The sequence below is a fragment of the Lissotriton helveticus genome, chromosome 11 (genome assembly GCF_964261635.1).
Source record: "Lissotriton helveticus chromosome 11, aLisHel1.1, whole genome shotgun sequence".
NCBI lineage: Eukaryota > Metazoa > Chordata > Amphibia > Caudata > Salamandridae > Lissotriton > Lissotriton helveticus.
This window is the reverse complement of record NC_136072.1, coordinates 1057256183-1057270000: the sequence shown is the minus strand read 5'-3', so window position 1 is coordinate 1057270000 and position 13818 is coordinate 1057256183. Positions and strand designations below refer to the sequence as shown.

Sequence of the window (13818 nt, the reverse complement as noted above, 5' to 3'; positions counted from 1 at the left end):
GAGCATGAACTTCTCTGCGGTTTATGAACAAATTGTTCTACAGGAGATTTTGCAGTGCGGCTGGTATGACCAAGGGACAGGACAGAAAGGGAAGGCAATATCCACGTTCCACAATCGGTCCACCTGTTGGCCTGATATGATGCTCCTCCATTCAGGGAGTTGAAAGGTGACATGGCCTCCTACCGGGGGAAACAGCCTTTTCAACACAACCGTTACAACGCATGCAATTACATTGCATGCTGTTGCAATGCAAAAGGTGTGCAGCAGTGGGATGAAGGTATTGGATTTAACTCCAATACCTTCCCTACTGTTGCACACACTGGAGTTGGAATAGAAAATTAATCTATTCCAACTTCCAGCACCCCCCCCCCCGACAGAAAGTCGGGGTAAACTTTTGCGTTGCAACGGCATGCGATTTAATGGCATGCGTTGTAACATCACATATTCCCTACCGGGTGGTTGTGCGCCGTCAAGGAAAAGTTAAAGCCGTTTGTGGCGGCCGAATGGCCATGGGTCGAGGTAGTGCATTGCTTCTGTGGGGCTGAATGCTGTTGGCCAGCTCCCCGGTCTCGCCCTTAAAAGTGATCTAGTCTGGCACCTGGGATTATACTACAGGTGGGGAAACTGTAGATAGAAGTATCCAGCAGATTAAATTAGGTGGGGAAGATCTCATTGAGAAATTAGCCTTGACCAGGCGGGATGCTTATAGGCTAACACAAGCACTGCACTGGGTGGAGGTGGCTCAGCCCAAGGAACATTGTCACAGGATGGAACACAGATCGAAACGTTGTATATCACTGACATTAGACGCAAAGGCATATTCTGGCTTTACCAATATATCCTATCTCTCACCTCCCTGTCCCCCCTTCCCCTCAGAGAACATGCATATGTGACACAGTGGGAGAGAGAATTGGGTGTAGAAATCCCAGAGGAGACATTGATGACTATCTAGCAGACAGCTTCAAAGTCCTCAATCTACATAAGCTACAACGTAAATGGCTATAAAATACTGGCAAGATTGTACCTCACACACGTACATCTCCTCAGGATGTTTGGCAGCCTAGAATTTTGTTGTAAAGGCTGTGGTGATAGGGGCACTTCCTTACATACGGAGTCCAGACCCTTTGGGACTAGGTCCTCACATCGATACGGACAATAACAAACATTACTTTGTCTCAGAAGCCACTCCTCATTCTCTTGGGGGACCATGAGGGACAGACTCAACACTACGACACCCCACTGGGGTAAACTGTTCTTTCACCTTCTCTCGGCCGCACACCTGAGAATAGCCCAGATGTGGATACAACAGCAGGTGCCCACACTCAACAAATAGCAAGAGAAAGTATGGACTATATATGCCATGGAGAGGCTAACTGCACTACTCCAAGGTGGGGCCCATAAATTTGAGAAAACATGGAGGCCATTTTCACCCCGATAAAAAAGGCAAAAAGAGCAGGCTAAATTCAAAGGACGATTAATAAAAGTCTGCGTGCTTCAGGCATTTGTGAGATGCCCTAGTCCGAAGCTGAAAGCGAATCATCTAACATAACGCAGGCACTAATCGCTAGACAAGCAGACAGAAAGACTAATATAACACAATCAGTTTGAGATGGACCCAGTTTGCACTGAACAGTATTGTGCGTTTATCACAAGCTATCGCCTGTTGCTTTATAATCTAATAATCATACAATGTGTAACGTAAAGAAATATGATATCTGTGTGTAACCTTTATCCCTACCAAAATATAAAATAAAGGTGTTAAAAAAGGATAGGTTTGGTGGCCTGGATCTGACATGCTTAAAACTTATTTGATTTGTTTCTGTCATGGGCCCTAGCCCTGATCTGTTGATTGGTCTGTTGACTGGGTAGGAGTGTTCTGATTAACTCAGATACTCTGTCCATCACCACCCCCTTTTTGTAATTATTTTGGCCACCATGAGTGTGGAAGGGTATGCTCAGACACGAGTCCCTTGCTCATTGTACCATCAGGATTCTAGCAAGCCGGGCCGAAGACGGCTGTAATGCCAGAAACCGGTCCCCGGAAGCTTGTTTCCTTTCCAGTGAAGAATTGGCTTGGTAGTTTGGTCTGCCCTGTTCCCATGATGCACTGGGCCAGGGACAGACTAATTTGCATATAGCCAGGTTCTGAACTGGGATGGTGCAGTGAGCTAAAAAACGGTGATGGATCAAGCCCTGATCTGTTGACTGGGTAGGAGTGTTCTGATTAACTCATATACTCTGTCCATCACCACCCCCTTTTTGTAATTATTTTGGCCACCATGAGTGTGGAAGGGTATGCTCAGACATGAGTCCCTTGCTCATTGCACCATCAGGATTCAAGCAAGCCGGGCCGAAGACGGCTGTAATGCCAGAAACCGGTCCCCGGAAGCTTGTTTCCTTTCCAGTGAAGAATTGGCTTGGTAGTTTGGTCTGCCCTGTTCCCACGATGCACTGGGCCAGGGACAGACTAATTTGCATATAGCCAGGTTCTGAACTGGGATGGTGCAGTGAGCTAAAAAACGGTGATGGATCAAGCCCTGGTCTGTTGACTGGGTAGGAGTGTTCTGATTAACTCAGATACTCTGTCCATCACCACCCCCTTTTTGTAATTATTTTGGCCACCATGAGTGTGGAAGGGTATGCTCAGACATGAGTCCCTTGCTCATTGCACCATCAGGATTCAAGCAAGCCGGGCCGAAGACGGCTGTAATGCCAGAAACCGGTCCCTGGAAGCTTGTTTCCTTTCCAGTGAAGAATTGGCTTGGTAGTTTGGTCTGCCCTGTTCCCATGATGCACTGGGCCAGGGACAGACTAATTTGCATATAGCCAGGTTCTGAACTGGGATGGTGCAGTGAGCTAAAAAACGGTGATGGATCAAGCCCTGATCTGTTGACTGGGTAGGAGTGTTCTGATTAACTCATATACTCTGTCCATCACCACCCCCTTTTTGTAATTATTTTGGCCACCATGAGTGTGGAAGGGTATGCTCAGACATGAGTCCCTTGCTCATTGCACCATCAGGATTCAAGCAAGCCGGGCCGAAGACGGCTGTAATGCCAGAAACCGGTCCCCGGAAGCTTGTTTCCTTTCCAGTGAAGAATTGGCTTGGTAGTTTGGTCTGCCCTGTTCCCACGATGCACTGGGCCAGGGACAGACTAATTTGCATATAGCCAGGTTCTGAACTGGGATGGTGCAGTGAGCTAAAAAACGGTGATGGATCAAGCCCTGGTCTGTTGACTGGGTAGGAGTGTTCTGATTAACTCAGATACTCTGTCCATCACCACCCCCTTTTTGTAATTATATGGGCCCTAGGCCCACCACACAAGCGAGGTACCGTTTTTATGGGGAGACTTGGATGAAATGGTAGGTGGTGGGAAATTTGTTTCTCCCAGCGGATTCCAGAACTTTTCATCACAGAAATGAGAGAAAAATGTGTTTTTTGTTACGATTTGCAAGGGCTTCAGGGTAAGAAACACTGGTGAGAGCCACGCAAGTTACCCAGCCCTGGATTCCCCTGGATGTCTCGTTTTAAAAAATGTGCAGGTTTGCTAGATTTTCTTAGATGCTGGCTGAGCTAGGGCCCAAAATCCACAACTAGCCACATTGCAAAAAAAGGATTTGTTTTCAGTGGAAACACGTGATGTGTCCAATTTGCGTTTCGGGGCCTTTACGGTCCAAGCGCTAGCCCTACCCACTCAAGTGAGGTACCATTTTGATCAGGAGACTTGGGTGAATGCTGGATGGTAGGAAATCTGTGGATCCCTACAGAGTCCAGCCGTTTTTCATCACACAGTTGTGAGGAAAATGTGTGTTTTTAGTCAAACTTTGAGGTTTGCAAGGGCTTCTGGGTAGGAAAACAGGGTGGGAGTAAGAAGACTCTGCACTCAGGATTCCCCTATGTCTAGTAAAGGTTTGCTAGGTTTCCCTAGGTGCTAGCTGAGCTTGGGCCCAAAATCCACAGCAAGCTTCACTGCAAAAAAAGGTCAGTTTTTAGTGTAAACATGTGGTGTGCCCATGTTGTGCGTTGGGCCTTTTCCTGTCGCAGGTACTAGGCCTACCCACAAAAGTGAGGTACCATTTTTACCGGCAGACATGAGGGAATACAGAATAGTAGAACATTTGATATTATCAATTAAATTTTTCTGCATTTGAGCCTTCCAGATATAATCCAGTGTGTAAGAAAGACGACATTGAAAAATGCCCTCTCAGTCACATGCTAGTGTAGGTACCCACAAATTCAGAGATGTACAAATAAACACTACTCCCTAAACTCTGTATCTGATGTCCATTACAGGAATACATAGCTTTTCTTGATACCCATTCCTTCGTCTTTATATTTTACCATATGAATTGCACTAAACCCGGTACACTATGAAAAACCATTCTACTGTGCTCTTCAGTTGTTGGCTCTGGGTACCATGGGTTCTTGAAAAAACTACAAACCCTATACATCCCCACATCCAGAAGGGTGTAGCGGACAATGCTGTATTGCTTTTGTAAATTGACCATCATGAAAGGAAGTCAAACATGAAAAGGTTGTCACAAATGGACGTTTTTCCTTACTTATTTTCCATATTTCTTTATTTTAACAGTTAGTTTCTTTGGGTACACTTTGAGCGGTATACACAAATGACCCCTTGTTGAACTCAGAATTCATCCATGGGTTTCAGCCCAGTTCCCACCACAAACTGTAGGTTGAAAGCACAAAAATTAGGAAACGTGGGCTAACCCTTTAAAAAATGCCCAAAACTGTGGTAAAAAAAATAAAAGACTTTTTTTGATTCAGCTCTGCATGTTCCCGAAAGCTGGGAAAACGGGGACTTTAGCACAGCAAACCTTTCATTGATGGCATTTTTAGGGAAAAAATACACTTTTAGCGGACCACTTTCTTCCTATTTTCCCAACACTCCCAAACATGAGCTATATTTGCTATTTTCTCAGTCCCCTGGCATTAAGACTTGAACTGCATGCCAACCCTGCATATAGGAGTTAATCTCAGGATGTCCAATTGTCGCCAAATCTGCAGAGGTTACACTGAAGTGGGGTTGAGATTAAGTCTTAATTGGCTGCCCTGGTGCACAACAGTCTATTGCTCAACCAAGGACTCATTGAAATGTCCAGTGCACCTTACATTCTAAAACCAGTACACCTCGAACACTGAACTGCTATTCAACGATAGGGCGCGCTACTCTGGGGTTCACCAGGGGGCTCAGAGGGAGACAGTGAGGCTTTGTTGACGAGCAGAGGAACACAGCAGAAGTCACTTTATGATGGAGGGCAACTTTAAATGCCCTTGATTGCATAAGCTGGTGAAGGATATAAATAACAATTGTTGTGGATTTTGAGAGATTTAATGGTACAATCGCCTGCCTCGATTCTTGAAGAAGACAGAAAATGTGAGCAGATGTACCTCCATCCATGATGGCCGCTGCTATTCCGAACTGTACTAGACAGAACAGAGGAGTATGACCGATTTAGAGTCAAGGTGGCTCGAGTTACAGCTGTTGTGGTTTGCATTTGAATGGCCTGCCATAGAAAGCACTTGGAGGCATTGCTCCAGATAGGCCTAGTCACTGGCCAATGCGGTGGGATCAAGATACCCCCAAAGGTTCCTGCTACATCAGGAGGGTCACCCTCCACGGCAGCCCGGACATGGAAGCACAAGTAGATTCAACCCAGATCTGTGACTGGGGATGAGTGTCTGAAAAGTTTCAGCACTCTGTTCATCATCTCCTTGTGTTTGCTTTGTTCACCCTATGTTGTCAGGGTAGGTTGAGACAAGGGTCCCTTTCTCATTTAGTCACTGGATTCAAGCTAGCCTGGCTGATGAGGGGTGTTACCCCGAAACCTGTCCCAAGATGCTGGTTCCTGGTTCATGGAAGACCTGGCTTGGCTGTTTGGGCAGGACTGTTCCCATGAGGCACAGGGTCAAGACTGATTTACATATAGCTGGGTCTGAACTGAGGTGGCGAAGTGAGCTAAAGAATGATGATGGATTCAACCCAGATCTGTGACTAGGGGTGAGTGTCTGAAACGTTTCAGCACAACATCTATCATCTCCTTGTGTTTGCATGTAAGCAAAAGTGGCATGGTCAAGCCAGCGAAATGGATAAGGAATTGCCACGGGGCAGAACATGGTGGGTACATGAGCAGTGATTGAGAGTGGTCCCCCCCCCCCAAAAAAAACCACCTTTCAGAAAAACAGAAACACAAAACATAAGTCGATAAACCACTGCTCTACCCAGCAGAGTTCCAAAGCTGAGATCGGAGAAGGCCTTCGGGACAAAGTGGGGGATCGGGCTCAAAGCATAGAGAAGGGTTGGTGTCACCCCAGAGCCCTGTTAAGCCAGCAGCCTAGCTCAAAGCCACTCATTACCATCTGAAACCTCAGTACCTATGAGCCTCTGCCAAATAGATTGTCTCTTCTCAGTTCAAGTGGAAAGCTGAAAGCCAGAGTGCAAGACTCCGCTGACAAGAGGGCAAACAAAGTGAAAAGGGAAATTATAAAGAGTAATATAATTTCCCACAGGTGTCAAGGCGCTAGCTCATCAAGTAAAATCATGCTGTAAGATCTTAACTCCGAGTCAAAGGTTAAACAGCCATGTCTTCAGCACCTTCCTGAAGGTCAGATGAGTTTGGTCTTTTAGCCTTTGGGGAAGAGAGTTCCACAGTCTGGTCGTACAGACCAAAAAACCTCTACCGCCCCAAGAGCTTTTCTTGAACCTTTGGGTCACCAGATTCTGGGACTAAACTGAACGTAAATGATGTGCGGGAACATAAAGACGAAGATTTTGCTTGAAATAGACTTGCCCTATGTCATGAGTTGCTTTAAATGCCATGTAAAGGGCTTTAAACTCAATGCGTCGGTTCACTGGTAACCAGTGTAAGTCTCTTAGGGCAGTGGTGGCAAATTTATGCTTAGGAATGTTCATCAAAAGATGAGTGGCAGCATTTTGCACAATCTGTAATTTAGTCAGGCATTTAGACCTGCGGCTGATAAAAAGATTGTTGCAATAATCGGCTCTGGATAGAACCAAAGCAGTGATCACCAACTTGCGTAGATCAACAGGAATAAAAGGGATAATCTTTCTCAGTAGAGTTAAAGTATAGAAGTATGCTGAGGTAATCTGTTTCACATGACCTTCAAATATGAGCTTTGAATCAAAGGTGACACCTAGGTTTTTTACTTTATTTGAGGAGGTGGGCAGAGGGCCCAGTGCTGATGGCAGAGGGCTGGAGACCAGAAGGTGGTGTTACTGCCAAAGAGTAGAACCTCAGTTTTGTTGGAGTTTAACTTTAAACAGTTGTTAGCCATTCAGTCTCCAACATATTAGAGGCAGGTATAAAACTGAGATACCGTGTCCGATGGTGAACTTGTCACTGACACCACAATTTGGGTATCGTAAGCATAGGATATCGCTGAAAAGCCCAGAGATCTAATCAGCTGCGCCAATGGGGCAACGTAGATGTTAAAAAAAGATAGGGCATAATGATGAGCCCTGAGGGACCTCACAAGGTTATGTGAAGTTGTGTGACTTGAATTCAGAAAGTGCTATAAATTGTTCTCAGTTAGACAAAAAGGATCCAAGTAAGGTGAGAGCTTTTCTTTTTATACCTATCCTTTCAAGGCAGTCCAATAGTTTTGTATGACTGACAATATCAAATGCAGCAGAAAGGTCAAGCAGCACGAGCTGCATTACCCTCTGCGTCGACCGTCTGCCTGATCTTTTCTGATGCCGAGATCAATGCCACTTCAGTACGGTGGTGTTTCCTGAGCCGAATTTTGTGGCATCCAGGAAAGCTTTTGTCTCAATATATTCAGATAGTGCTACGTTCATAGCTTTCTTGACCATCTGAGCAGGTTGGGGCAGTCTTGAAATTGGCCAATAGTTATTAGGGTCAGCCCCATCAAGGTTGGATTTCTTTAGAAGGGAAAGTTTCCATTTAGTAGGAAAGATGCTTGAGGAGAACATTTGGTTAAAAATGGGGGACAGATGAGAAGCAATTGTTCCTGATAGAAGATGGAAAATCTTGGTGGGGCAAGGGTCTAGTGGGGAGCCCGATTTGGTAGATCGAAGTAGTTTAATGACCTGATCAGATGTAAGGAATGGAAAATGTAATAGTTCTGGAGGCTCCATAGATTTTGGGGTTGTTGATATGGCCTCCTCTTTTATGTTAAGGGTGACCAAGGTACCTTGTGGAATGGTCGCACATTGAGACAGGGATGTAGAGAAGCCACTTTAGACTAGTTTAGCTTTAGCCTGAAAGAAAGTAGCCAGGGAGTTACATAAAGTCTGGCTTACTGGAGTGCTGGTTATTTCAGGGGTGTTGGCTAACTTTTTGACTGTAGCAAATAATTCTTTAGACAAATTCTTAGCTGCTATTATGGCTATAGAGAAATAGCTGGTCTTATCCTCCTGCATTCATTTTTTTATAGTCTAGCAAGGGCTGTTTATACAGTGATCTGTCCTTTATATCATAGCGAGACCTACACTTCCTTTCCAAACTGCAACAGTTTTGTTTTTGGAGTCTAAGCTGTTCAGTAAACCAGGGCTCAGAGCGTCTAGCTCCTAGGTTTGTGATGGATTTTTCAGGTAAGACCTAATCAATTGAGTTGAGAATCCACCCTTCGAAGGTAACTGCCACTATTTTGGGGTCGTTATTATATTTAGGGGGATTTAGGGCTAGAGAGCTTTCAAGGGTCACAGGTTAAATTTTGTTCCATAGGCGGAAACGCCTAGTATGCTTATTTCTTAAGTTCAGAAATCCTAATTGATGAGGAAAAAGGGAGAACATGACGGCAGAAGATGAGGCCATACTTGTTTTAGCACTCACTTCATAGCAGATCCTACTCTCCTACAATGGCTTTGTGATCGTACCAAGTAAACGGGAGCGATGGGAGACATTGTAGAACACGATTGTTAGAGAAAATACCATCTAATAAGTGCCTTGCCGAGTGGGTGCTACCAGATACTTGCGGAGTGAGACCAAGGCTATTCATAGTGTCGATGAAATGTACAGCATCCCTGTCTGATGGGTCTTCAAGGTATAGATTGAGGTCACCCAGAAGTGTGTAGTCAGGTGACTGAGATATCGCATCAAGTGACAGCCCCACAGTATTTAGAAAGTCTGCCATGGGGCCCGCAGACAATAAAGCAGGAGGCCATTGAAGGAATAGTGATTGTCTATAAGAATTTTAAACAAAAAAGATTCTAGGGTTAACAGATTGTTTTGGGTATTGAATGTACCCTTTCAAGCTACTTCGATGTATTATGGCCAGCCCACCGCCCCTTTTTCCAACACTATCTTGGTTAAAAATAGTGTAGCTCACTGAGACAGCAATGGCCAGGTCTGGGCCTGATGCGACATCGGCCCAGGTTTCAGCAATAAAAGCTACCAAAGTCAACGACTTGAGCTTCCATAAATATGGCAAATTCAACTGCATGCTTACATAGGGAGCATGCATTAATCAAGGTGCAGACGATTGATTTGGTCCTGCAAGGCCCTTTTGCAGCAAGCCTAGGTGGTGGGCCTCTCCGTTGTGGCATTGTGGGGCAGAGGTGAAAATTGTACTCTAGGCAGTGTGTAGGTGCAAGAAACGGTTTAGGGCAAAAGCTGGGTTTATAACCACATTTCTATTATTGATTACCAGCGGTTCTCTGGAGTAGATCTGTTTAGGAGTAGATTGGGAACTGAAACTGAAACCAGCAGAGTGGCTGGCCCCAGTCCCGGGCCAGGCACGGATGGGCGCAGACGGGCTTGTCTTTGACGGCCATGCTTTTAGCTTCCCCGGTGCTCAGCATCTACACCGCCAACCACCGGCCCTTCCCTTAGGTGTTTCCGGGACTACCGGAAATGTAGCAATCCTGAAAACTCCAGTTACCCGCCATTAAGACAAAGTGCGAGTGCTGCTCAGGTCAGTTTTTGATTAAGCTAAAATAATCAAACATGAGACAAAATAAGAACCAGTCGATTGATGAGAAGTGATGTTGCAGCACCATGTGAAAAACACTGCATCCCCATGTTGAGTATGGAGCCTATGTGGAGAATTTGTGATTTACTTGGAGGAGGTAGATACCAAGCTACTTACTTAAAAAAAAGTTCCTGATCACATGATACTTCCAGGGGCACTATGTGATCCAACCAGAGCATCACATTTCTGTCCTGGCCTCTGAACCAAAATATTTTTGAAACACAGCAGAGTTTAACACCCAATTACAGAGCTCTGATGAGGCAGAAGGATGGGCAATTCAAATTTTAGATGCATATTTGAGTATTTAACACAAATTTTAACTTTTTGTAATCGTGCTTGTGCTTAAGAGGAAACTATGCACACCACATACAAAGACTGCTGTAGGAAGTACATTTTCCTAAGGCTAAAGATTGTTGCCCAACTTAAAAAACATATAGTTCATATTACCTTAGAAATAAACCCATAGTCCTCAATTTGACATTGTTTGTAATATTCCACAGCAGGTTGAGTGTGTTGACAGAGTTGCAATGAATCCAGTAATAGATCTGTGAAAAATTGAGTAATAATTTAACTTATTTACACTGTATTTGTACAGCCCTTAGAGGTTTTTCGTTTCAATTACAAGCGTTTTAAATAACAGTTATTAATATTAGCCAATTTAATGGCATGCTTTATCAACCTCAGAATGATGGATGGTTGAGCTGGGTACCGCCTTCCCCTTGGAATCGTAATAACAACTGGCATACATGTGACCAATTCATGCACTCTCCAGAAAGGCTGCATCTCTTGCTTGTGCTCTACTATATAGGTAAGGTAGCTTGTTGGGTTAGTGTGTACACTTCAATAACACATTAACATTTCATCAAACGTATGTTGCTAAAATGAGGGCACTGCGTTATATAATAACTTCTATCTATGAAGTAAGATCGCATCAGTTGTTTGCAAGAGGTCTACATTGGCATGTAGGAACTTGGTAAACAATGATGAGCACTGCTTTGTGATACCATATGCAGAGAAATTTAGATTTTAGATTTTCTAAAATACTCCAAAATTAACGCCAATCACATCACCAAATGGATCAGGAATAGAAAAATAACACTGCTTATGCATTTAAGGACATTAATATAGGGCCTGAAGAGACCCGCTTTAATGTCCATTTTTATTACCGCCAGTGCTGAGTACTGGCAAGATCCACCACACTTAAAGCCCTGGGCCTAAGACACTGGTGAAGATCTAACACGAGGGAGTGGGCTGTTGACAACTGTAAGGACAGATGCAGAAATGTTATAATACAGCATTATCACCCGCTGCTATAATGGTTGTTAAAGACCCTGAAGCAGACTTAAAGGCCCTACCCGCACACAATGGCCCATAACTATAAAGAAGGCCTTTAAGAACTGTTGTAGTCCAAAAGAGAAGGAGCTATAATTTTATTAGAACATTTCACACACGGATAGCAGAATGTTTTAAATTATATTCTACATTTCCAATGGAACAAACGTCACACATCACAAAACAAAATACAATTTGTAAACAAATACTGCACAATGGATTAAGAAATACCACAAATACTTTGACCCACCAGAAAGTTGTCCAACTAGTTGTTTAGAAAAATAAAGGTCTGTCTTTCATAGGAAAAAAGGTCAAGAACAGTAGCTCCAAAGTGTAGAGTGTTTTAGTTGATTGGAACAAATAAAAAAATAAAATAACAGGTGATTAAAGGATTATTTTAAGCCCAGCAGAGACATACCCAAAATAAAGAGTAAAGCAACTGCCAGGTTCTGAGGGAGTCACTCGATCTGCAGGTTTGCTTTTATTATGGTGAGTTCTAAAGACCGAGTTGGAATCCATGCAGTGGGAGCTGGGACTTTGGTTAAAAAAAACTGAGCCGAATGCAGTGTTGCAGCTATCTCTTCACAAGCAGAGCAACATGTTAAAAAAGCCAATCCCCACTGTTCGCCTAGAAGTAAATTTGTGGGGATCCTCAGAAACAGTCAAGTACATACAAGATGAAAGATGTTAAGACATCAAAGACTGCAGTGTCAGTGACCTCCATGGTCAGGTCGGTCAGGAGATTTTGAGGCGCCCGGGTCCCTAACGACATGCGAGGTCCCTCCCTACTACACACGGACCACGGTCAAAAGGAAAACCAGGTCTTGGGACATATTCTGCACCAGAATATGGTTCCATCTAGTATTGGTTGACCTTACCTTCTGGATGATTATATCATTAAAGTAGGTTAAGTGTATAAACACATTCAGAAGTGACAGCGGGGCCTGGGGCAAATAACTCTGGCTGCTCCCCCCCCCCCACCTTGTGAAAGCTTTGGCCATGGAAACTGGATAGTAGGTTTGCTGGTCCCGTGAGGTATTTTGTACACATCAGCTTCTATGAATAAAAATTGGAAGCGAAAGAGCATTTTCCAGATGATAAATATTAAAAAAACAACAAGGGCACCAAAAATAAGGAGAGCATGCTCTTTACAGACACACTGCATACAAATAGAATCGTAGCGCCAGCCTTCCTAAATCAGTGAAAAAAAGCTGAATTCTTCAGTGGGGGCAGAAGTATACAGGGAAAACAAGGGTATATAGCATTGTGGCTTCATACACACAAATGTGTCCAACCTCCCTGTGTGCTTAAGATCTTCCAATTGGGGGTGGGAGGAGAAGAGGTGGGGCTGTTAGCATAAGATCGCAGCCGCACTTTATGCGAGCTCCGAGCCGGCCTTAAGAATCCCCCATTATCGGGCCGGCTGGCACTCTTAAAACAAGCAGCCATCCACCTTTCATCCGTTTCAGGCTTGGCCTTCACAGAAATCTATTGTTTTTATAATTAACTTAAGAGACTTACATCCCCCCTCCTCTTTCCTGACTTCTCATTGGTTTCTGTGCGTGCCACTTACTTTTCCACCATTTCTATTAGCTGTAGCATATTTTCTTGCATTTATCAAAATGGTTGTTCCTAGTCTGCTTCTCATATCAGTTTCCCACTGCCCAAATACTGTTAACATCCGCTTTGGTGGAACTATATTTTCATACAGTTTTGTCTTTTACTCCTGCAGCATATTTATATAACAATGCATCACCCGGAGAAATAAAGTGATTTGCATAGAATCACAGGATGGAGTAGTGTGGCTTATGGAGTAGTGCGGCTCACTGGTTAGAGGCAGCAGGCCCGAGAGCAGAAGTCAGCCCGGGACCAGGGTTCAATTCCCGACGCGGCAGGGTCGAGGACCTTGGTCAGCGGACTCGATAATTCTCGCTTCGGTGCTTACTCTAATCAGGGGTTCCACTCGGCAACTCTGGGCATCAGCTTGCCTAATCTCCACAATGGCCCCACCAATTCCAGGGATGCCTGGCTCCACCTTGGGGACTCCCAGCAAGGGACCATCCCACAGGGAAAGCCAGGACGGGTTCCCCAGAGTTATACAGCGCCAGGAGACCTATGGACGGGTAGCAGTGCGCTTTACAAGCTCAAAAACATTTACATTTAACATGCTTTGCCGAGCCACCGAGACTCGAACCGGGATCTCCAACTCTCGAGTCAGCAGCTCTGGCCGCTGCGGCACATCCTCTCCACTCCCATGTTAACTGTCAGGAACCTCTTTCCTTCTGCCGGACAATGATGGATTAAAACAGGTCTTTATTAATTAAATAGGCAAAACCAATGCATTACCAATGCTCGCTTCCCCTTGTTACTCCCTTTATTTGCCGCTGAGGATCCCCCTGATCGGAGGGCTGGCACAGGCCCATCAAGGCCCAGGTCGACAGTGCTGTGAGCGCCAGAGGGCCTGGGCAGAACAGCTGGTAGCGTAAGATGGCAGCCGCACTTTAAGTGAGCTC

The 13818-nt window shown here is 44.7% G+C and overlaps 1 protein-coding gene across 2 annotated transcripts in view; it reads right to left on the bottom strand.

The window, feature by feature from the left end:
- KNTC1 (kinetochore associated 1) overlaps positions 1-13818 on the bottom strand; it is a 913665-nt gene that overhangs the window by 588603 nt on the left and 311244 nt on the right. For both annotated transcript variants that reach the window (XM_078667574.1, XM_078667573.1), the window contains exon 36: positions 10421-10518. In XM_078667574.1, coding sequence (XP_078523700.1) covers positions 10421-10518 — 98 coding nt within the window. The remainder of the gene's footprint in view (positions 1-10420; positions 10519-13818) is intronic.